The 24733-nt window shown below is 35.1% G+C and overlaps 1 protein-coding gene across 1 annotated transcript in view; it reads left to right on the forward strand.

The window, feature by feature from the left end:
• Positions 1–24733, forward strand: part of USH2A (usherin) — a 654133-nt gene that overhangs the window by 368207 nt on the left and 261193 nt on the right. The window contains exon 37 of the mRNA XM_075997053.1: positions 5764–5943. Coding sequence (XP_075853168.1) covers positions 5764–5943 — 180 coding nt within the window. The remainder of the gene's footprint in view (positions 1–5763; positions 5944–24733) is intronic.

Genomic DNA, 24733 nt, shown 5'->3' on the forward strand with positions numbered 1-24733 from the left:
GGTGTAATTGGATTCAGAAAAAGGCTAACTTAAAGCAGGACCAGGTCTGACATATAAAATCCTCACAAGGTAACAAGAATCAGTTTGGTTTGTTCGCTGTCATTTCTCATTATAGTCTTTGTCATGAGAATGGATTCATGTTGTGCCATTTTCTGTTCTTGTTACAATCTTTGTCACATGAATAAGATATCAGGATGTTAATGCCTGGCATACAGTATTCCGTGTGTGATGATATTGTACAGGACTACGCTGACCTTTGCAATATTATGTATTCTGATTGGTTGTTCATTTCACCTCTTTCCCACGAGTTAATAAGACTGTAAAAAGAGAGAACTGAAATGGCCAGCCAGTCAAATTATAGAATATTGAAAAGGTCAGAGCAGTACAGCACAGAGGAAAAAAAAAATTATGGAATATATGGTGCATTAAAATTCTTGTGCCAATGATTATAACAAGAATGGGAAAGGATACCCATTTACGTTGTTTCAATCTAGAGAACCCCACAGGATGGCATCCCCGCAGCAGCAATCACTTACGCAACCCCGAATCACAAGTGAAAATGTCGATTTACGCTGCTTTTCCTATTTACATAGAAAATATTCTACTATTCAATAGATAAGAACATTAAAAATAAGATTTGCATCTTAGAAATGGGCATTGATGCTGTTAACATTTTGGTAGGAATTTATATCTGACGCTTGAAGAAAAGGTTCTTTACAAGTAAAATCTATTGTTCATATGAGATTTATTTGGGCTAGTTCTTCATCTATGATTTTTTTCCCTTCAAAATACAATAGGACATTAGGATCAGATGAATTAACCTCTTTCAAGCCCTTTAGAATGTAGAATATCCTGAAATAGCAAGTAAGAGTTTATTTACAAGTTTTACATCATCTATACAAAACTTGTTTTTTCCTTGTGATATGTGATGTCGGCCAGTATCCAAAGAATCTTTTCTTCTCCTGCATTCTCAGTGGAAAGATAGAATGAGAGACAGGAATAATACTTAAAATCAGGAATTCTGAAGTTATTGTTCTCAAGTGTGCAATAATGATTACTCATTTTTAAAACTGTTTTTATGCATATTTTAAAATTTCTTAGAGAACAACTGTATAGATTAGATTTTGCAGTCTATAAAGAAATATGTTTTAAATATTAGCTTCACACTTTCTGTAGATGCATAATTTCACTAATAAACATTTTATAGTCCAAAGCTAGAGTCTAAAGCAGGGGTCCTCAAACTTTTTAAGCAGTGGGCCAGTTCACTGTCCCTCAGACCGTCGGAGGGCCATTGGAGAGTGCGGTGCACATTCCACACATGCGCACTGTGCTCCTGGGATGAGTCGACTGCTAAGCAGGACAGGCAGTGGCAGCAAAAACACCTGGCGAACCGGATAATTGTTCTCCGCGGGCAGCATGTGGCCTGCAGGTCGTAGTTTGAGGACGCCTGGTCTAAAGGCATCGTTAAGAAAGATGCCAAATGTGATCTAGTTACTTTGAGAATCAGAAGAAATGAATTTTGGTGATTAGAAGACCAGCTTGGGTATGGATTAAATAACTATAAAATCAGTAGTTCTAAAATTTCAGCATGCTGAAGAAGAATCACTCAGTGATCCCTGGGCCCTACCTTTTGGTACTCTCATTCAGGAAGTCTGGGGTGAAACTCAAGTATATGAATATTTGTGAAGTACCCCCATATGATTTTGATGTAGGTGGAACCCTGGTATACACAGCCCCATTCTGCAAAGAGCTTAGGGCAAGCCCTAGTTAAAGCCCAATGGCTCAGACCAAGCCACAGAGGGTGGAGGAGGGGAACTCAACTTAAACTAAGGGTGCTTGGGTCAGGGGGAGGGTAAGGAATGTGAAATTGTGATTCTGGAACATAGAAGCATAGAAGGACCTGCACCTTCCACTTATACTCACAAATAGGGTCAGATCATCTGAGGCCGACCAGACAGGAATGGTCACCTGTGATAGCAAATGCTTATCACGTTAGCATTTTCAAGCTTGATTTTTGAGGCTGAACCAATGGGGCTGCATTTTCCAGCTCACTGAAAACATAGTTTATACAGTGAAAAGCAGTAAAGCACAACCCTCCCAAGAGGGGGAATCTGAGGATTTGCATTTTGAGACTCTTTCTCCCATATGTAGGAACCCCAATTGGTAAAGTTCACATGAAGAAAGGAAAGGCAGAGAGGATGAAGTAGGGAAAGAGCCAAAATCTGTGCATTCTGCTTTGGTTTTGAATCTGGAGATTTTTGAGCTTCATCGAGGGTCGGACTCCTGTCAGTTGCTCTAGGTCGGTGAAATGAACTGTATGTTAGTAAGGGTGAGAGAACATTAGGCTCACTCAGCTGCAGAGTTCCTGGAGATGTACAAGTTCTTTTCTGAGCTGAGCAAAATGGTTATGTAATTGCATACTTCTCATAATTATTGAGTAATTATATACTTCTTATAATTACTGAGTAATCATTGTTCTATAACTAGAACTTAATGTTACAACTAATTGTATAATTACCATGTATTAATGTTGTTATCTGGGAAACTTAGGATAAAGTGGTTCTTAATATATATTTTCCTCCTGCCAGGCCATTTTCAAAGCTAGCAATATTGTTTGTTTTACGGCTCAAAATCTTCTTCAAAAACAAACAAAATGCAAGGAAAGAAAACTTTGTCAATATTATAATCATAGATGTTTGCCCATTGATGATACATTTGCACCTGGCTAGAAATGTGTATTAATAGAATTGTATTCTCATGGCTTAATTTTCAAATTTTCATTGTTGTTTTGCAAATTTCAATCTCTTCTAAGATGAGCACAATTATGCTGCTTGAGAGTCAGTTGAGCCTCTGGCTGGGTCTCTGTAAAATAAGCTGACCTTTTTGAAATTTTACAACTGGGCATGTGAAAACAGCAGTAGTTGTTTCAGCGAATGCTGAAGGTATCATGGGAACTTGAGGAGATCTTCTGATGCTGATAATGTAATTATTCTTAAGCAATGGTTAGAAGGGACTCATATTTAGTCTTAACCAGATTTCTTGAACGCAGGACTCATATTTAGTCTTAACCAGATTTCTTAACTATGTCTTATGCATTTGGGGCATGTTCTTATCAGCACCTAGCAAAGTCTCCTCCTTGCATGCAATTGAAGCTCAATTATCTTCAGTCAAATAAAGTTGACCAGTTGTAAAGAATGTATGAAAGCTAAGATGGCATAATTTGGAAATATATTTTAATTGCCTAATGAAATTGTCACAGGATGCTTTGCAGGTGTCAGAACTTCTTACGAATATGTATTAAACTCAGTGTGCAATGAGATGGGTTTTAGAAAAATAAGAAAAACATATGTAGATGTGTATATAGGAGTGCTTTACCTATTTCCATTTTGAGACTTGGAAATCATTTTTTAAGCTATGAATATGTCTTTATCTGGCTTTACTGAAAATAAGTAGCAATTATTATTCTCATGTTTTAGTTCACAAGTATCATTTATTCTCTTTTAAATAAACTACTCCTTGGGATAAACCAATTTCAAGTCCCAAGTAATAAATTATTGTATGCCACTAGGGATTTATTCTGGTCGTGACACTTGTGTATTTGGTAATAAGAAATTTTTCAGCTACTTCCTTCATCCCAAAATTATTATATATTTCTTGTTAAAAATGTGTATATTATTCACTTCTGCTGGGTTGGGGGTTAATCTGTTCTTTTTCCAGCTCTTTGAGTTGATTCATTAGGTTGTCTATTTGTGATCTTTCTGTCTTTTGGATATAGATATTTATGAAAATAAACTTTCCTCTCAGTACTGCTTTAGCTGTATTTTTATAAGTTTTTGCTTGCCTTATCCACATTTCATGAAAATGGTCAAATCATAACTAGATATCAGACTGTCTTTTGCATTATTTGATCTTCAATGACTTCAGTTTGAATTATAATCTGATAGGACAATGACATGGTGGTAGGACATGAGATTGGTGTTGCTTTGTTAATTGAAAACCCTTGAATTTTGATTAATAGTACATTGTTATGTTGGGAGAGGTAGAGGATTTAATAGGTAGGTAATTGCTACTGAGAAAATGAAATACAGGGTGCATAATTCTTAATCACTTGCTAGTCCTAGGAGTCTGGAATATATCAGTTGTATGAATTACAGCAAAAACAGTAACATCATTCCTAGGTTCTGTTTATGAGCACCTATAACAGGTGATGGATATGGTACAGAAATGATCTCACTTAACTTTTACAATAGCACTGCAGTGTAAGTACTGTATCATTCCCAGTTCACATATGAAGAACCATAGGTTCAGGAATATGAACAAACTTAGCAAAAAGCACATTACTAAAAAAATACAAGGACAAGTTCAAATGCAAGACTCTGACAACCAAATTTATGTTCTTTCCTTTGCACTATCCTTTGTAACTAAACTGTGTTAAACTATAATATTTTTATAAATATTGCAGCCATTAAATTTTGTTTACTATACCATGCAAGATCACTTTTAGTATGTGGCCATCTTTTACTTTTTTAAACATTTAATCTATAAAGATTATATCAGTATCTGGAGATCTTGCAAATATGCTTGTTTTTTTTCCCTTGAAGTCCAATATCTTGCGTTTTTTTTTTATTCATTTGCCTATATTTACAGAATTTGTGTAGGGAAGATTAAATATACAGGTAATAAAAATTGTTTTAGCAAAGGAAGAAGTCCATTTGAAGTAAATATTGGTATTCTTACTGGTTCTTTTCTCTGTATTTTAAGAATTATAACATTTCTAAAATCGACTAAAAGTAAGTGTCATTTGAAAAAAAAAATTGCCTCTTGCAAACTTTTTAGGAAAGCTTCTAGTGTAGAAAGTGAAAGAAGTGTTAGAATTTTGAGGTGTAGTCCTTTTCTTATTTGTCCCTAATTTCTGACTCTTCTTAACCTTCAATATAACCTGGTGGTTTAGGAGAAAGAGTGAGAAAACACTGTTATCAAGCAGTAGCATTTTCCTATCTCTTAGACGTGCTGAGATTTGAGAATGGGTTCCCTAGAGCTTTGGAAGGGTGGTGGTGGTAGGAGCTGGGTGAGGATATATTAAAAGTATTTTTTTTTTTTTATGAAACGGGGCGGCTTCTGCATTTTCTCATAAAGCTAAAAAATAGATCTTCTGATCAAAGTGGTTAGATCTCCAGTTGTTTTTCAGGATAGTCTGACTAATTCTAATTTAAAGGGCACCACATAGAAAGAAGTCAACCACCTCTTAAGCAAAATGAGCAGGAAATACCTCATTCGATGATATGTAAAATATCTGACACATGTCTGAGTATACTATTTATATCCAGAACCATTTTTTTGAGAGAAAAAAGTGTGTTATTTTGTTCCTGTCTGCGCAAGAAAGAAAATTCAAAGATTAGAAACAAAAACCCTCAGAAAAGTATAAACAACCCATCAAGTGATCAATTTACCTCTGTGCAATGTGTTTACTTATATGCCTGATATTTGTGTTATGGCTTCATGCTATAGTTATCTTAGAGTATCAGTCAAGTTATTTTAATTGCTCTGATGAATGAATTGGAGATGTTAACCAAGGTCACATTTTGTTCAAAAGTAGTAAAATAAAAGTATGTTCACCAATGAGATCACATGTAATGCCTCTTGGGGTGGTGATTTTAATAGTTCTATTTAGTATAGTATATTTAGGAAACCAAGAAAATATTCAAATAATAGCAGGAAAGAACTCTTACCTATATACTAATTTTAATAATTTTTTTAATTCAGCAGGTAATAATTACACCCTTCTGAATGGCACAAAAATCATGCATAGCAGTGAAGAGGCCAACCTTTGGGTGCCCATTGATGGGTTGGTTCCTTTTACTAACTATACTATACAAGTGAATGTGACAAATGGCCAAGGCAGCTTGATAAGTGATCCTGTAATGATTACAATGCCTCCAGGAGGTGAGTCTGTGAAAAATGTTGGCTATCTAATTTTATATAAATGCCCTCAAACTAAGTCTCCATTGAACACCTTGTTTATTATTGGAATTTATGTTTTAAAATTTAGAGGCTTAATTGTATTTCTGGTTCTTTAGGTTGGTGTTTTGTTTTGTTGTGCTGTGACTCTTTTATTGATATGCTTTTATTGTTTTGTTGAGACTGCTTTTATCTTGCACTGTGTGTATATATGTATATGTACTGTACACACACACATACACTTTTCTCTGGATTTCTGCATGTTAAGCCTGGGAAATGCTTTTTGTTTGAGACTTCCCTTAGATTCAAACTTTATATTTGCAATTTGAGCTTTCCTTTTCTGCTGCAAATGGTTCTCATTCCTGGCATTATGAAGAACTAGATTAGATGTATACTTAAACCTTTCCATTTGGCAAAAAGGGGAAGGATGCAGGTAATAGAATAGGAAAACTCTATTCAAATCACTGAAAAACCACCTTTAAATTCCATGCCCTAATGGTTACAATTCAGCAGTGCCACTTTCATATGTAAAATGGGATAGAATCTGGATATTTTTATTTCAAATATTTCTATAAAAATTGACCTAAATTTATTCACAATTACCATTGCTTTGATCCGCAATCAACTTTGCCCATTTTGTAACTGCTTGTGGGAACTTATTGCTACGGAAGAAACTCCCTCTAGGGTTAGTATGTATGGCCCTTGAACAGAGAGCATATTCTAACATGTTAAGAGCCTGATTCTCAACTGAGTGTTCAGGAATGTGTGTTTTCTGAAAATATCGAAGGAGAAGGACCTCAGGACACCCAAAATCTACCCAGTAGCCCCACTTCCAGGAGCTAGTGTTTTCTGGGCTAAGGGAGAATATCACCATCTTGTTATCAGCGATCTGTAGGGCAAGATACATCCCACTCTGGTCACAAAGAGTGTAAAAGCATCAAATGCCTCATTATGGCAGAAAAATAAGAATGAATCTGCAATTTGTATAGAACCTTTTCCCTCAAGAAAAGATTCATTACCTGTTGTATCATAAAAACCACTCACTATTATCTACCGTTTATGACTTTATTAAAATTAATGAATGGATGTTTACTTAAACACTTGAAACTCAAATGGCAGAAGCTGTGTTAAGGAAATAATGCTTAAAAGAGACTTTGGGGGGCTGATCAACTCCTGTTAGTATCATTGAACTAATAATAGAAAAAGGTAATTAAACGCTTATTTAAAAATTGAGACCAAAACACAAGATGAAACAAACCTGCCCAAAAAAGAAATCTTGGGTATCTTATATCTTTGGTTTTTATTCTAACCCACATGCTAGAATGGTAGACAATTGTGATGACTTTAAACCTTAGAATGTCATACCTTTATTTACATTTAGAAATTAAAGAATAATCAGTGGCATAATGGAGATTTTAAGTTATATAGTAGTACCTTCTCAACAGGACACATGGAACATTTAATGAGCTATACATCCATTTTATGGCATTTACACTGATTTAGATAGTTTGTAATTATAGTAATTTACATCATATTCATAAAAGAGAGCTCGTTTAATTTATTTTTCACATGTTTAAGAATGTGTGGTCTGATAATTTGTTTTATGTATATATATTATGATCCAATTAAAAATGGCAAGCTCCTATTGCTAACTCCATACACACTGTGTGACTATGTCTGTTAGTAGAAGGGTTAATATTATGAACCCCAGAAGAACCTAAAGTATTGTTTAATAGTGGGGCAGTGAAAGTGAAATAAACTGTTAACTGAGGCTCACCTCTGTCTCCGCACTATAGATGCTTATCTGTGTTGTTATAATGGTGTACACGCTCACAGTCTGTGGGCCCCATGTAATCGTTCACTTTATGTGTTCAGAAATCCAGAATTTGGAAGATGGCCCTTCACCAAAGAGGAAGCAAATGTCTTTAAAGACAGACAGTGATTTGCTAAAGTTTATTACAGCCATTAAGACATACTTTCTTTTATCATTAGATTGTTGTTGATTACAATTAGGAAACTTATAGCTTTGAAATTATCTTTTTTATGACCTTGTGGCAGTTTAAAGGTGATACCTCATTGATTAAATAGGTTTTAGTTCATGCTTCCTTTTACTTAATGATCTGAAAACATATTATCCTGATTTACACATAAAAATCATGCTGAAAAGCATGTGGCATTCACTAGAATATGTGTGTTTAAGTAGAATTAAATTAGTACTGAGAGTTATTAAAGAAATCTTCCATGCCTTTATCCACTGAACTGTGTTTCATACTGAAATGAATAATAAATGAACCAATATACAGAAGCGAACTAACCTATGGGCAGAGAGGGTTCTATATGCTATTTACTTTTCCATTATATTTTGATTGTTATCATCATTGCCATTTCCCTGATTTCAATATTAGATCTCTTTTATGGTGATGTAGAATTCCTAGTATTTTTCAATGCTGGGTTATGCTACATTTGTAATGATAATACCCTTAGCTATGTTTTCTTCTCAGTATAGTTTAAAAACCTAATAATAGAAGATTTGGGCAAAATAAAACTGCTATTTTTATCTTCATCAAATATCTGCTATCAGATATGTCCTGAAAAACTCCCTTTACCCTTTTACTCTGGCCATATCCTATTCACTTTTTAGATTTCAACTTAGAAATCATTCTATCAGAAAGCCATCTCTTGCCAACAGAGGCTGAGATAGGGCCTTTCTGTATCCTGGAGTACAATCATATTATTTGAAATTGCCTGTTTAATCTGACTGTCACAATCACTGGTTATAAGATCCTATGCAGTAGGGACTATTTCTTATTCACGTTTTTATCATCAGTGCTTAGACCAAACCTGACACATGGTAGGTGCATAATGAATAATTGGTGAGTAAATGAATAAATAAATCATTCAAGATAGCTTAATTACCAGTTTTAAATTGTCAGCTTATCATTGCTCAGGCCTGCCCAAGCCTCCCGTCTATCTGAGCAACCTTATATTGTAGCCAGCTACAAAAATGCGACTTTCTCCATACACCACTGTCCAATGTAGGAACGCTGTGGCCATGTGGGTGTAATTGGGGGCCCAGACTGCGAGGAGGGCTAGAGTATTGGAGGTAAGAAATATTCTTAAGTTGTACCAACTCATCACCCTTTGATTCCTCCACTATAGTAGTTAGTTTACTCAGGTGATCAAAGGATGAACAATTTTTAGTTTATATATTGGAATTCAGAAAGGGAGCATGGTATAAAAAATTTTGCCATGGTACATCATCTCTTAGTTGACAGTTAGGAAACATCTTATTTGGTGGTAGCTAACTCTATTTTTCTGATGACAAAAAACAGGATTAAAAAATATGTAAATCTAAGATACCTGAAGATGAGAATTAAAGCAAGCAAGATGATGCAACTAATAACCTAGCATGTAGATGATGGTCCCGTGGCAGTTCCTACATAGCACATTTTTTATTTGAAAAATTCATTTTAAATATTATTTGGACAACTAGAGGATTTTCTCTTTTTTAAAAAAATATGTAGTAAATGCTCACCTACTTCTCTGCACTCAGGTTTTCTTGTATATCTACAATTACTATATTTTTAGGTTGTTTGTAATAACATAATGCTCATATTTAGCACTAAGATACTCTTAGAAATGAAGACTATATTTAATCTGAGCTCTTGAATAGCATTATGGTACAGGTTCAAGAGTTCTAGGAAAAGAATTAAAAAAATAAAAACGGAATCCAAATGTTAATCCATAAATATGAAACTTTCCTATGGCCTTTACCCCTTCAAGGTCTGGAGTTACTAATGGGGTTAGGATTTCAACGCTTAATGGGGCTCAGTGCATTAGTGTTTTGTATGCATGGAATTCAGCATTCAGTTTAATAAGTGGTTGACATTGGTGATGTCCCTTAATTTGCTTAAATCTAATTGGCTCTTTTATCAGTCAAACCTGTATGGATTGGCAATTGATCAGAAAGGGTCAGCCATGACTCTGCATGTAGTTAAATGATGGAACCACCAGTTAAAGTCACAGTTGCATGATAATAAGCAGAGGAAGAACAAATGAGCTTAGAGGAGGAAGGCGAAGAAGCTTAGAAGTTTTGCAGGATCTTCAAGTTCAGAACAAAGGCATTATAGAGTATATAAATTTTAAATACACTGCATTTTGCCTCCAGACTTAAACCTTTTTTTTCCAGATGAACTGAAATCTTGTCTGAAACTGTCTTTGTTACATCAAAGAACTACTCAGAAAGCTAAAAGAGACAGAAGAAGCATAAAAGGGCATAGTTTAAAATGATTAGTGACAAATTCCATACTGACAAGCGAGAAACAGATTTTTTATGAAAGTTTTGTATTTTTCCAAAAGGAATAATTTTCTTCTTTTTATCTTTTTCTGAACTGCTTCATTGCAACAGTGAAAAGGAACGCAGAGCCACCTTAGCTTGTGAATTTAATCCACTTTTCCTCTGATAGTAAATAACTTGTCATTTATACCTTTAAATTGATGTTGATGAGAATTATTATAATCTACAGACTTTATAAAAATGCTAGGCTTGAGGAACCTGTTTATTTTCCAAAACGTGTTATTAGAAAATGAAAAATTGAGAAAAGGTAAAATGGTTGTGAGTGGTTGGTTTTATAGAGTCTTTTCAAGTGTTTCTCTTTCCCCCAACCCCCTCCCCACTTAAAACATCAATGACAAAAAAAGGAGCAAAATCCATTAGGATTTAAAACTTACGCACATTGCAAAAAGCGTAGGCTTTGGCATCCTAGAGATATGGATTTAAATCCACCTCTTTCATTCAATGTCTGAGTAACTGTGATAAAAATCTATAAATATAGCTGAGCCTCAGTTTGTTCATCCATAAAATAGGCTGGATGGTAATTCCCACCTGATGTAATTGTGTTTAAAAACACAATGCACGTAATGTGCTTAGCACAATGCCTGACTTGGTAAACATTTGGTGCTTGCTGTTTGCTTGTTCTATTTTCCTACTAAGACCTTTTTTGTCCCATGCAGGCTAGAAAATAGAGGGCAAGTGAAAAATTGGAGTCTTTTATATAGGCTGCAGAGCCCAGGATAAGTTTACCTTGCTACATCCCTACCCTTTCCTACCATTACCCCTTAGAGTGTTAACGTCAATATGGCCAGGACAGTAACCCTGCTAAGGGGTGGTTGTGATGTGTATTGGATGATGAAGTAAGCAGGAAGGATGAGAAGTGATTTTCCTTTTGAAATAGCTTTAGCATCCTCTCCCATGACCTCTAGATCGTAATTTATAAATGATTTTTACATCAAGCTCTCGTTGGTTATCTTGGGATTTCAATGGGCGGAAAAGCAGCACGTTTTTTTCCTTAATAGAACTCTCTTCTGTGTTCATATCGAGCTACTTATTGAATGCAATTATTAATGATTATTTTTTTTAATTTTCATTATCTATATATTATATTCACACATAAATGCTTGTATAACTTTGGTAATGCTGGCCAAAAGAGAGGAATTTGAAATTTTATTCTAAATATTTTCTACCTTTTCCTAAGTGTCCTCAACTAAATATTTTATAAAGAGTTAAATCTTGGAATTCAAACTTTGTTTTATTTTTTTACTGAATAGGAAAGCTTCAGAAAATGTGCTTTTGAATAACTAAATGAAACACTGTTTTTAAAAAATGTTAACATACAATTTTTGCCCAATAATAGACTAAAAGTATAATATGTTAACCACTGATGTTTTTTATAGCTTGAACTATGAAATTCATTTTTGTTTAGATTTTAGGAGACTGGAATGTTCTTTCACATATTGCGGTGTTACAAACTACCCTAAAATTTAGCAACTTAAAATAGCCGTTCTTTATTATTTCTCACATGATTATATGAGTTGTCCAGGTGGTTCTTCTTGCTTAAGGAGGCTGGATTGGGCTTCTTCAGAGCATGGTTAACTAATGGTTTTAAGAGTCAAGCCCCAATGTGCAAGCCCTTGTCAAACTTCTTGCCTCTAGCCGGCCACAGTAAAATTCTTGGCCAAATGAAGAAGCATGTATATTAGAAGGTGTGATTTACTGGGGTCCATTAATATGTCAATCTTCTATAATTGCCTAAGTGATTGGTTTTTAGTAGAATGTGTGTGTGTGTGTATACACATGCATGCAGGTAGTGTACATATATAATTTTTTCTTTTAAATTAGTTCTATTCTTGAAAGAATGGTGTACTAGTACCAAATAATTTTTAAAAATTGAAGTAAGATTTACTCAATTTTTCCTTAAGGAGATATAAGAAAATATTTCCTAACATGAAAATTAATTTTAATATTTTATTTCATTGAAAAGATCAATAAATTAATATCAATAGAATCTTGTTTAAAATGTTTATTAGCTCAAAACTGAAGGAAAAATTCTGAGCTCTTCATATATGTGGGAAATTTTTTAAAATTTATTTTAGTTATTTCCCAAATCTTAGAGCTTGGATATTCTGATTTTTGCTTGCAGCTCTGAGCTGTGAGGGCAGGAACTATGTTTGATTTGTATATTTTTTTTATAACCTGAGTGTCTAGCACAAAGCATTTGCTTAATAAATGAATTATCAGAACATTTTATGGTAGCGATAACTTGGAAAATAATCCTGTAAATTACCTTTGCTATTGCTATGTCTTTTACTTGGATAAATATTTTCCCTAAATGTTGAATTTATCCTAAAATCAATTTATCTTAGTCCTTTTCAGGATTGCCATAGAAGTGCAGAAATAAATAATATAGAACCCTCTTTAGGTATGTTTATGTATGAATGCATGTGTGTGTGTATTATCATTTTCAATTAACTTACCTATCCTGACTAGTGGTTGGACAGTTAACTGAAAATGAGGGTTAGAACATTTTGAAAATTCCAAATATATATTAAACACAACTTTAATTTAGAACATAATCATATGTTTACCCACCAATATTGTTATATAGGGCCAACCTGTTTTCTTAGGGAATTGATTTGCTATGTATAAGTCCAGCATCTTTGTTATAAAAACTAGATCCGTAATACATAGTTTAAGATTCTGATTTAAAGTTCCTTTAAAAGGGAAAAAAAAATTAAAAATAATTAAGAAACAATCTAATTACAAAATCTTCTTTATAATTTCCTCAGTCTTTTAGTTATTTTTCCTACATTAATTTGACAACATTGTTTTATTAAGTCATTTTAAGTTTTACAAAGCAGTTAATTTTCAAAGAAACAAGTTTCTATTATTTTACTAGTGTTTATCAGTTTAAGTGATATATAATTAAACTACATAATTATAATGAGAAGCATATAACTATTTGAAAAGCACAAGCTTCTCTTGGTTAAGTGTATACTTCTACTGGCAGCTGCAGAATTTTGCCCTTGAGCTAAAGAGTAGTCAACTATCTATATCTGTATGTTACAGAGTAAATGGAAAATTTTTATTAATCTGGCAAGTCTGTTAAGAATAGGTAGGTAAAGAGAGCATCTACTAAGGAAAGAAAAAGTGGCAGAATGACCCACCTGCAGCCTACCCCAGTAGGAAGGGCAGGAGAATGCTATCAAATCTTCTCTTAGGTTAAGAATTCTAACAGCTCCACCTTAAAAGAAAAAAGAAATCATTGTTTATATCCCTTCAATTGATCAGGAGTTTAGTCTGAGATTTTTGGCATGACTTGCTCAGTGAACTTCTTTTTCTCCTTCAGTTTTTAAAGGAAAGAACTGAACTATCTCTCCTATTTTTAATTTCAACCAAAATCACTTCCTAAGACCTAAAAGGAATGGACTGTGAATAGCACAATCCACCAACCATGGGAAGAATGATATTTTATTGCAGAATTCCTAAGAGAATTAGGAGCAATTAAAAGCTCAAAAAACAGGCATAGACCAAAAAGCAAAAGAATAAATAAATAAGAATTGCAAATGCAAACCCCATTGTATCTTGCACTTTACTCATCCACTATAGCATTGAGAATTGTAAAATATTTGTATGCCTTTTAAAATCAACTTAATGCAATGTCAAGATTCCACCTTTTAAAATCCAATTAATAGTTTTCGAAAATGTAAATTTGCTTGCCAGGTGCACATAGAAAGCTGCCCATCAGCATGTGTTCTCTGTTTTTCCTCTGCTCTGTATCCACTTTAATGTATTTGTAAAATATAAGTAGAAACTTTATCATGCAGGTGGCCATGGGATATCTTAAAAATTGAAAGAGTACAAAGGAATGGAAATAAAAAAAAAAGCCGTAGGTTAGCAATTGAAATAAACAATAGGCTAAGATGGTATATTACCTTATTCAGAGAGTAGAAGGAAAGATGAGATTAACTGCCTTTTATAATGTAAAAGCCACAATGAAGATATAGCATGGTGAGGAATAGCATTCTTTAAAACAACAACATTCTCCCACATAAACAGATGGTTTGTCTTTACCTTCAGTATATTAAAAGCTACACAATTTATATTACATCCAGTTCATATGAATCTTTAAAATAGTTGTGCATAATGTTTTACTTCTGTGTATATCTTCCAAATGGGCTGCTATTTTTCCCCTGGAAAAATCAACCCGTTGAAGGTAATAAAGTAGGAGAATTCAACAAATAAAAAGTATTTAAATTCTTAATAAAATAAATAGCATGCTTTTGAAAACACACACCAGGCCATTTAGTTCAAACCCACACTTTCTCCCAAGCATGTTATGAGAACAAAACCAAAGGATTTATGATTGTCTTAAACTTGCTTTCAAATCCTTTCATGAAAACTCCTCTTTACCTTTTTGGAATTGAGAGTTTACTTTGTGTGTGTGTGTGTGTGTGTGTGTGTGTGTGTGTGTGTGTGTGCGCGCGCGCGCGCACGCGCACGCATGCTTGTGTTTTTGTAAACTTACATGTCATAAGCCAAGGAGAGGGATAAATTTCTGTTTCATAATTTGTGAAATTTTCTTCACTTTTCATATTCACCATCTTGACAATGAACTTCCTGCTTATAAAAAACACTTTGGAAAGGGAATAACTTCTGAGCCAGGGAGAAGAGGGAAGGGAACTTTGAAGTGCACTTTACCATGGACCCAACAAGCCTCCAGCAAAAGGCTGCCAGCTCTCTACATTTGCATACTCTCATGTGGTTTATATAGAAATACACACGCCCCCACACACAATTAAGTGCTATCTTTAGAGCATCCTGGAGCAAGACAGAGAGACCCAAAAAAAAAAAAAGAAAAAAAGAAAAATCACATTTTTTCCTACTTTCCAGGGGAGAGGCGTGTTTTTTTAAGTTCCATTGATATTTTTTAAATCATATTTTTAAAAGAATAAGTACATTTCCCTTTCTGTTTTTTTTATCTTGGAAGAAAGGTTTACCTATAGCTTTAAGGTTTAAAAAAATCATGTCTCTCTGACTGGCTCTGCAGTCTTAAAACAACTTGAAGTTTTATTTGAATTCTTATAGAGCCCTAAAGAAATTTTTGCTTTATTTCTTAAAAATAATGTCTTATTCTTTTATTTTTCCCCATTTTTCATAGTCAGACTCTATGCCTGCCTTGCATAAAAACTATGGAATTTGCCTGCTTGTATACATACTCTTACAAAAGTCAGGCAATTCTTAATGTATCTTAAGTATTCAGTGACCATAATTAGCAAAATCAAGAAATTCACTGGTGGCTCTCTTTCTAAAGGGTATAGACCACCCAGTGTCTAAAGGGTCTAGAGTCTTTTAAAAACTTAATGAAGAATAGATTCTGACAACAATGGGCAAATTCACTATAGCCACTACAATTTTCATAATTAATTGGGATGAGTAAAACTAGGAATGTGAGGATATCTAGTAGATGTTTTATGAGATTAATCCTTCTCACATTCGATGATCATTTTGGAGCTTATACTCTCTTCCATTTTTATTTAAATGTTTTATACGTATGCATCATATCTTATCTACTAGAGTATATATTCATGGTGAAGATAGAATGAGTGGATGAATGCCAGTAGATAGAAGAATTATAGTTGATCTCCCTCTCTCTCTTTCCCTTTCTCTCTCTTTCTTTATCCTTCTCACCATTTACCTTGGCTCGTGCATATAGTAGGAAATTAGTAACGCTTATTGTCATGTCCCTGTGGAGTGTTAGTGGCTTTGTGTTATTTTTGCAGCCAGCACACCTTCACCCTTTCTTTTGATTACAGGGCTCCAATTTCCCTCTTGGAACCCTGGGCTCTCTCATGTTCAGAATATGTGTTGTGTGTGGAATTGACTCTGTCACACCAGGTCTGACCAATGAGAGCATTGTATTCCCCTGGCCACAGTGGCTTTTTTTTCAGGAATGACAGATGTTCCAATCAGAGCTAATGAAAAGCAGTAAACCAATAGGGCCAACAGAGGCATGTTCCGTGCCCTGTGTTGGAATCAGGGATTCAACTGACTCTGCCGTCAGCCATCTTGCCCCTCAGGCTCTGAGAATGTCGCCAACATGGAAGACAGCAGAGTAGATCTGAGAGAAGGACGGAGACTGGACTCTGGTGACGTCAGTTGATTCCCTGAATTCAGCACTGGCAAAAACTAGCTTTTTCCATTGATTATTATTATTATTATTATTATTACAGAAGCTGATTAACCCCTCTCATTAGTTAAGTGTGTGTTGAGTTTTCAGTCCCTTGAAAGTAAAAGTATTTACCACAAGATGCTTGCGAGAAAGGAAAAAGAATAGAAATCACTTAGAGAAGCCTCATAACTTCTCGAAGATCATACCAAACTGTGTCAGCCCAACATATGTGTTGGCTTCTGTTTCAGCTCTCAAATGAGGAAAGCTCAAGAAGCAAACCTAATGTGAAATGAAATAATAACGTCTAAAACTATGAAATTATAGACACCCTCCTGAAGGCGCTCCTCAGAGCTACTTCATTTCACCGGTCTTTTGAGGGGCTTCCCCTCTATTCCCAGGCTCTGAGCCCTGAGTTCTAGCAACAACTCTTGTGCTAATTAGCTATTTGGTCTGACCTAAGTGATTTTACGTGACTTTGATGTAGGTTTCTCATCACTATGATGGCAGAACTTGAACTAGTTCAGTGGTTCCCAGAGTACGATTCAAGTCTAGAAGCATCAGCATTCCTGGGAACTTGTTCAAAATGCAGATTCCTGAGCTCTATTCTCAATCCCCCCCTGGAATCAGAAATGCTGAGAGTGGGGCCAAGCACTTTATATTTTAATGAGACCCCACTACCACCTCCCAGGTCATTGGATGCATGCCCAAGTTTGAAAACCATAGCACTCGACCATCTTTAAAATATTTTAAAAGCAAAAAGTATTATATGATCTTGTCTATGACTCTATTTTACACTTATAATTGGGACACAGAATTACTGAGGGTAAAATTGGTAGAATAGGCCGCTATGCTCAAATTTAGCTTTGAAAATAGAAGCTCCATGCTTAGGGCCAGAGGTCTTTCCAATGTAAAGAAGCCCTCAATTGCTCACAGTTTTCCTGAATGGGACAGAAACAGATACCGTAGATAACCAATTCCAGATGAGAGTCCTACCTGTGGCACCAGAAAGCAACAGGCGTGATGTTTGGTGCACTGAGGAACACTAAGCAGCCCTTCTGTAAAGACACTATCAGCTAAATTTCCTCTGCTCTTCGATTGCTTCACGGAACATCTGTTAAAAGGAACTCCATGCAACTAATACCTGACTCTTCCCCTCTGGGGAATGTTCTTTAATGAGCATCTTGTGGCTACACCTCTGTAGGGTTTTGAAATATGTTTCCTCAAGTCAGTGACATTTTTATCCTGGATTCCAGGGTTTAGTATCTATTAGACCTCATAGTTAAGATTGTTCCTTCCAGGAGCTGGCAAATAGAACCCTGGAGTAGGCAGACATAGTTCGAGGTTGCCTAGAGAACAATTAAGATCATGTAATATTTTATTTGATAAAAATAATTTTTTGGTGTTGTGATTACTCATACCAAGATAGTATTTACTAGGTGCAGGTGCTGTTTTGCATGTAGTAACTCATTTAATTCTCACAACTCTATTTAAAAGTATTATTATAATCCCTATACTAACACTTTGTTGAGGAAGTTGAGGAAGCAATTGACTTGCAACTAGTTAAGATCGTGCAACTAGTAAAAGGCAGAATATGCAGAGGCTGACTCCAGAGGCCTCGTTCTGAACCACTACACTCTATTGTTTATTTGAGACACCTTCCACTGACGCCCTATATCCTGTTCTTGGCAAAAGTGACACAGAGTTTGAGGCCCTATTAATCAACGGTTGTCTAAAGAGGTGGCTTGACTCTACAGATGTATGTTAAATATAACTTTAAGGGTATTGTTTGGTTGAGCTATAGGATGTTCAAAACCTGCTGCAAATGGACTAAAGAACTATTCTCAATTAGCTATATGATCCATGTTCTTAAGTTTACGGTCTAATGAGAGAAAAAAAAATTAGTTAAAACATATTTTTGCAGCTTTACAAAAAAGTGTTCAGCAGAAGCAATATTACGCGCATACTCTTTGTAGAAGGCAAAAAACTTAACCAGTTGAGCAAATCCTTTCCCAGTGTAGTTATAAGTACTCACTTGCCCACCAAGTATTTTAACCAACTTCTTTCATGATCACCCTTGAATTTCTATGATAAACTCTAATTAAAAGAATATAATGAAAAAGCAGCCCTCGTATTTACCTATTTAGGGGAAAAGATTCATACATTTGTAAAAAAATATTTCTTTTTCTATACCTTTAGCTCTTCAGTGACTTGTGAGTTATGATGTACATTTATTTGGCTTGTGATAGAAAATTTTGATTTTCTGATTTGATTTTATGTTATAGAAGCTTTTGTGTAGGTGCGAGACAGAAAATTTCATTAGAACTTGCTCAAATACATTTACCCAAAATATTAGTGTATAATAGTTGTGTCATTATTGCTAAACTACGTTGTCCTCTCTTTGGCCTTATATTAAGTTGAATTCTTCTTGTGAATGCATTCTATATCTCAAGGGAAAGGAAGAGATATGATCTTCTGATCGTACATAATTTTCACTCTTATAAAGAGAGATTTATCTAATAGTATTCATCTTGAAAATTTTTAAAAATCTCCTTAAAAGTGAGCAAGAAAATCTATATTTGTAAAATCTAATGAATGGATGAATGAATGAATCGAAACAATTTTGCATGAACTAAAACAATTTTCCATGAACAAATTAAAAAAACACTACACTCAGGTGAGGATGCTCATTCACAAGTGGAATATTCTAGAGCTCAGCAGTGTGAACACTGCATGTGAGGAAGCTTTTCACTCTAATGGTCATAGGAATGATCATCTGTATCCTCTGGACCATCAAAAAGGAGGAATGTTTTCCTCGTCAGAATCTGCAGTTGAAGGCATGAACACACAAAAAAACGTAGATTTTATTCACGTGGTTGACTCAATCAAGTAAGCATGTCTCTTAAATTGTGCATTTGTAAAACACATTAACCACAGTGTCTATCAAACTATCAGAATTCAACTTACCCACCACCAGCTAGCATTTCCATTTAGTGATTGTGTCACCTTGGGAAAGTTATCTCTTCTCTAAGCCTTGATTTGTTCATCTAGAAAGAGGTTTCATAATTACAGAACCTTCCTCCATGGGGTTAGGCAAGGAATAAAGAATGTGTGTGCACCAAGATCAGCTAGCACACAGGCAAGTTCTCAATTAATTTTTCAAAGACTATAAAGCATGATATATAATAAGTCCAAAATATACATAAGCCACCGCTATTAGGCTGAGAATTAAACAAAACTATAAACATCTAAATTTTTATTGTCCGTGATAATCCCAACAACTGCCTCTTAAAATTAAATGTAAGGAAACAGCAGACTGGTTGTGGTATATTAAATTATAAGTGAGGACTAATTTGAGGATCAAAGATGCTCTTTGGGAGATATCACTTGACTGCTAGGAAAAGCATTAGCTGTCTCTCTCTGTCTCATGTATTTGTTCTCTCTGTCTTGGAAGTATCCTTCTCCACAGTTTCTGAATCTTGATGTTTAATTTAGCACAAAGGTCTTTGAGAAGCACAACAGGGGGTTGTTCTTGGTAGTTCTGGCATTGAGGAAATTGAAATGTACATGTTTTTCCTCATTTATCAAAGAAGGGCAAGAATCTAAACTGACATTTTATATCAAATGAATTATGAACTGTGTACTTTGTACCTAAGGGAACAACAACTAAATTAGGGTTTTAGATAAAAGAGAGCGAGAGAGACAAAAATAGGTTTTTAATAAAACATACAGTAATTTCCGTTACCGTGTCTGACAGTGACATGGCCAGATACAGCCCTGTTGTAGAACCAGCGAGTAGATGCAGGCACCTCTGAGATCTGCAGGATTTAAATACATTTGAGGAATCGTCACAGAAAGGAATGAAACTAAATTTCTTATGTCACTGGGCTTTATGGCCAGTGAAACATTCCTGATAATCTAAAGTTACCTTTTCACTTTTTGGAAATGCTTACTTTCTTAGGGGAAAGAAATAACATTTGCAAATTTTTACTTCCAGAAAAAATATGAGATTAGAGGTTGCCTTGACGGGGAAATAGTACACAGAATAAAAAATGATGTGCATGAGAGTGCTACGTTCTGTCTCTCCTCTGTTTATCTGCAACACCCCTATGCATACATGCACCACACTACACTCACACATAAGTAAATTATTCTGCTAATTAAGAGCATGGATTCTCAAATCGGATTTGATTCAAATCTTAACTTCTCCTCCTACTAGCTGTATGACCTTGAGCAAGTTAAACAATCATACTCTGCCCAGTTTTTCATCTGTGAAATGGAAGAAATAATAGGCACTACCTCACACAGTTGACACTGAGAGAATTAAGTATAATAATGCTCGCAGCACATACAATATGATGCAGAACACATTGCCCAGTTTTATTCTCCCCCATGGGTGAGGAGATTGGGCAGCAGCTAATTAGCACCCTACTTTTTAATGGCAACTGATTCCTGAAGTATCGGAAGCATTAGAATTAAAATTTTAAGGAGAAGGAGGACCCTATCATGTGTATTCAATATATCCAATAAACATTTTTGAAATAGCCAGTTGAAAATTCTCAAGTATTGATGGTGATCCATGTTTTCTTTTTCTAGGCAAAACTAAGTGTTAATTATCATGCTGTTTTTCAAATATAGGTATTTCAATGTGTGCTGTATACAAATTCAAGAAGGTTATTAATATGAATACATTTGTTTTAGACTTCTAAATTCCCTTAGGTTCATAAATCTAGAAGTGACAAAAGTCCTTGGTATTAATCCCATATACTTTCTGATACCAATGCCATACTGGATAACAATTGTGTGGCTCAATTACTAGAAACAAATAACTACCATTAATATCTTGATTGCAGATTTTCTTCACATAAATCTAATTATGTAATTGTTAATTATTGCAGTCAAATGAGCATCACTTTTTTATTCTCAAATTTTGATTCTGTCCCTACTACTTTGGAGCTGAAATCTCATAACACTTTTAGCATTTTAAATTCTGTTGATGACAACTGTTTTATTCTCCTAATAGAGAATGTGAAATTAATGAGCTATTGTGGTAAGGGATGCTGTCTTAGTTATTTCAGGCTATTATAACAAAATACTATAGACTAGGTGGCTTATAAACTGCAGAAGTTTATTCATGTTTCTCACATTTCTGAGAAGTCTAAGATCAAGGCACCAGCAGATTTAGTATCTGCCGAGGGCTCTTCCTCATGAACAATCATCTTCTCACTCTAACCTCACATGGAAGAAGGGGAAATGGGTTAATCTTGGACCTCTTTTATTATGGCTTTAATCCCATTCATGAGGGCTCTGACTCCATGATATAATCACCTCCCCAAGTCCCCACCTGCAAATATCATCATGTTGGGAAACAAGGATTTCAACATATGAATTTTAGGGGGACACAGACTCAGACCATAGCAGATGTCCTACATGTAATCTGAATATTTTAAGGCTAGACCTAGTTATCAGTTGAGTAATTAACTAATCAACTTGAATATTAATGTTAGCTCCAACCCCAATGTTAGAATGACTTTTATAATTAATCCCTTCTTATCCTTCCATCATTAAAGCAGCAGTCCCCAACGTTTTTGGCACCAGGGAATGGTTTCATGGAAGACAATTTTTCCAGGAACTGGGGGCAGGGTAGGAAAGAGGGATGGCTTCAGGATGATTCAAGCACATTACATTTATTGTGCAGTCAAACCTTTCTGCTAATGATGTTCTGTATTTGCAGCCACTCCCCAGCACTAGCATCACCGCCTCGGCTCCACCTTAGATCATCAGGCATTAGATTCTCATAAGGGGTGTGCAACCTAGATCCCTCGCATGCGCAATTTACAGTAGGGTCCAGGCTCCTATGAGAATCTAATGCCACTGCTGATCTGACAGGAGGTGGAGCTTATGTGGTGATGCAGTGATGGGAAGCAGCTATAAATACAGATGAAGCTTTGCTTGCTCACCCGCTGCTTACCTCCTGCTGTGTGGCCCAGTTCCTAACAGGCCATGGGCCAGTACCGGTCTGTGGCACAGAGGTTGGGTACTGCAACATTAAGGACTAAAATGTCAGCTATTCAAAGATCACTTAATTTCTTGGTACTTGATTTTATCCTAGAATAGTGACAGTAGATTCAGTGACATCATAGAGAAAGAGTCCAACTCTAGAATATGATAATTTATTTTCTTCACCACCTAAGTCATTTTTTTTTTTGCCATTGTTCCTGTTAAACATTCAATAAGGGATAACTTAATGCACGCTTATTGAAGAGTGTGGCTTTGACCCTAGCTGGAATTTATTCATTGTTAAAATTGTTTATTAACCTTGCTAAGCATATCTATTAATATTTTTAATTTCACAAAGGCTAAATCCTTCAGAGAATTATTTGAAATGAAGTCAATGAGCAATATTTGAATGAAAAATAGGACAGAATTAATAGACTAATCTTGTTATATGTAGTTTAAAGTATTTTTCCAGTTGAAGGTATACTCTAAACAAAGAGCTCAAGTAATCAGATACTCAAGGCAAAAGAATTTAATCTATGCTGCCTGGAAAATTAATCAGATGAATATGATGGTATTCAAAATAATAGGAATACTAGGAAATACTCTTAGGAATACTAAGAGGAATTCAAATGTCAAAAGCGAAGGCTTAATAGTGTCTAAACCTGGGAAATCTCTGCAAGGAAAAAGAACAAAATTTGGTTGGTAGTTTGAAATGTAGCAACAAAAAAAAATTCTTCTGGGCATTATGACCACCAACTTCAGGGCCTCTAATTAGTCTGACAAAGTGACAGTTCCACATTCTAGTTGAACAAATAATGTACCTAATGAAATTCAAAATCCCTATTTTTCTCTGAGCACGACGAGCTACATCATTCACAGCTTTGGGGTATTTCAAAATTAACAGAGGATGACTTCAGTCTGTCTGATGTTTCCTGGTTAACAAATTCACTGAAATCGTCTTGCAGAATAATTTTAAGCAACTCTTTAATCTTAAACTACAAAGAGAGGTGGAGGTGGAGGTGTGTTGCCTTGGTCCTATGGATGCTAATAGGAACTGGAATCTTTTATTTCTCAAAATGGTCAATGGCAATTAGTATTCAGTGGTGTCTTTTTATTCCAGTGCCCTTGACCCACCTCTGCCCCCCGCTTTCTATATGACTCCTATTATATACTGTAACTGGGGATACCCTTGCTTCTTTTTCATTCTAATTAAGGCATTGTCGGTGAACAAGGGGACCATTTCTCATATCATGAAGAATAATTACTGGAGCTAGGTGAGATCTGCCCATTGGGTTTCATATAATTTTTGACAAATATTTGCACCAATTTTGATTGATGTATTCTCACCATTTCTCAGTTAGATGTTGGTGGTTTGAGGTTTCCCCTCAGAAATATAGACCGAAATAAGTTAGTGAAAGACCAAAGACAAATGTACTATAATAACTTCAGGTTTCATTCGGTATCGTATTCTAAAATATCTATTTTTGCCACTAAGATAAGAGGTTTGTGGTTTTTTTTAACAAATTTTTTTTTTTTAATTTTATGCACATGCTTTTTTCCTATACAGAGAGTTTGTCCTAAATACTTTTCTACTACACTGGTGACAGCCTTGAGAAAATACCATTTCTTTAGCTTGGGTCCATAAAACCAACAGCCCTTGTTATACATCTTGTTGCTCTATTTTTCTCTGGAGTCCTTTCCAGGAGCTCTCAGAGCCAAAGGTGCCTTGACAAGTAAGAGAGAGAAAAACTGCTAAACACTCAGAAAAACAGTGAGACACAGACACGGGCTAAGAAAAACACAGAACATTTTTTCAAACCTCTACTCCTAAAAAACAAGCTCAAGATTTAAATAACACAATTTTTTAAAAAATTCAAAAAATGTCTTGTTTCCTTCCAAAACTGCTAGCTGTAAGATTTCTCCACTCCTGAAATCAGTGTCCACACTCCAAGTTGGTTCTTTAGGCTCTGGTGTGGCAGATGGGAAGAGGTAGGGAAAGGAGGCAAGCTATACTCATTAAGTACAGTTGTTGATTTGTTTAACATAATAAAGTTAAACTCCTTACCAAAACTTTGAACTTCCTTCAATTTTCATTTATCCAGAAATATTTGCTGAGTTCTTTCTAGTTGCCAGGCATAATCCTAGGTCCTGGCTAGAAAGATTTCTGGAACAGAGGTAATGAGATCCCTCATAGAACTGAGGGCCATGGCTGCCACTGTGTTGTCTTTGATATTGATAATTGCATTAACTGCATGTTCCAGGTGGCTGCT

Source organism: Microcebus murinus, chromosome 23 (genome assembly GCF_040939455.1).
Source record: "Microcebus murinus isolate Inina chromosome 23, M.murinus_Inina_mat1.0, whole genome shotgun sequence".
In the NCBI taxonomy this organism is placed as follows: domain Eukaryota; kingdom Metazoa; phylum Chordata; class Mammalia; order Primates; family Cheirogaleidae; genus Microcebus; species Microcebus murinus.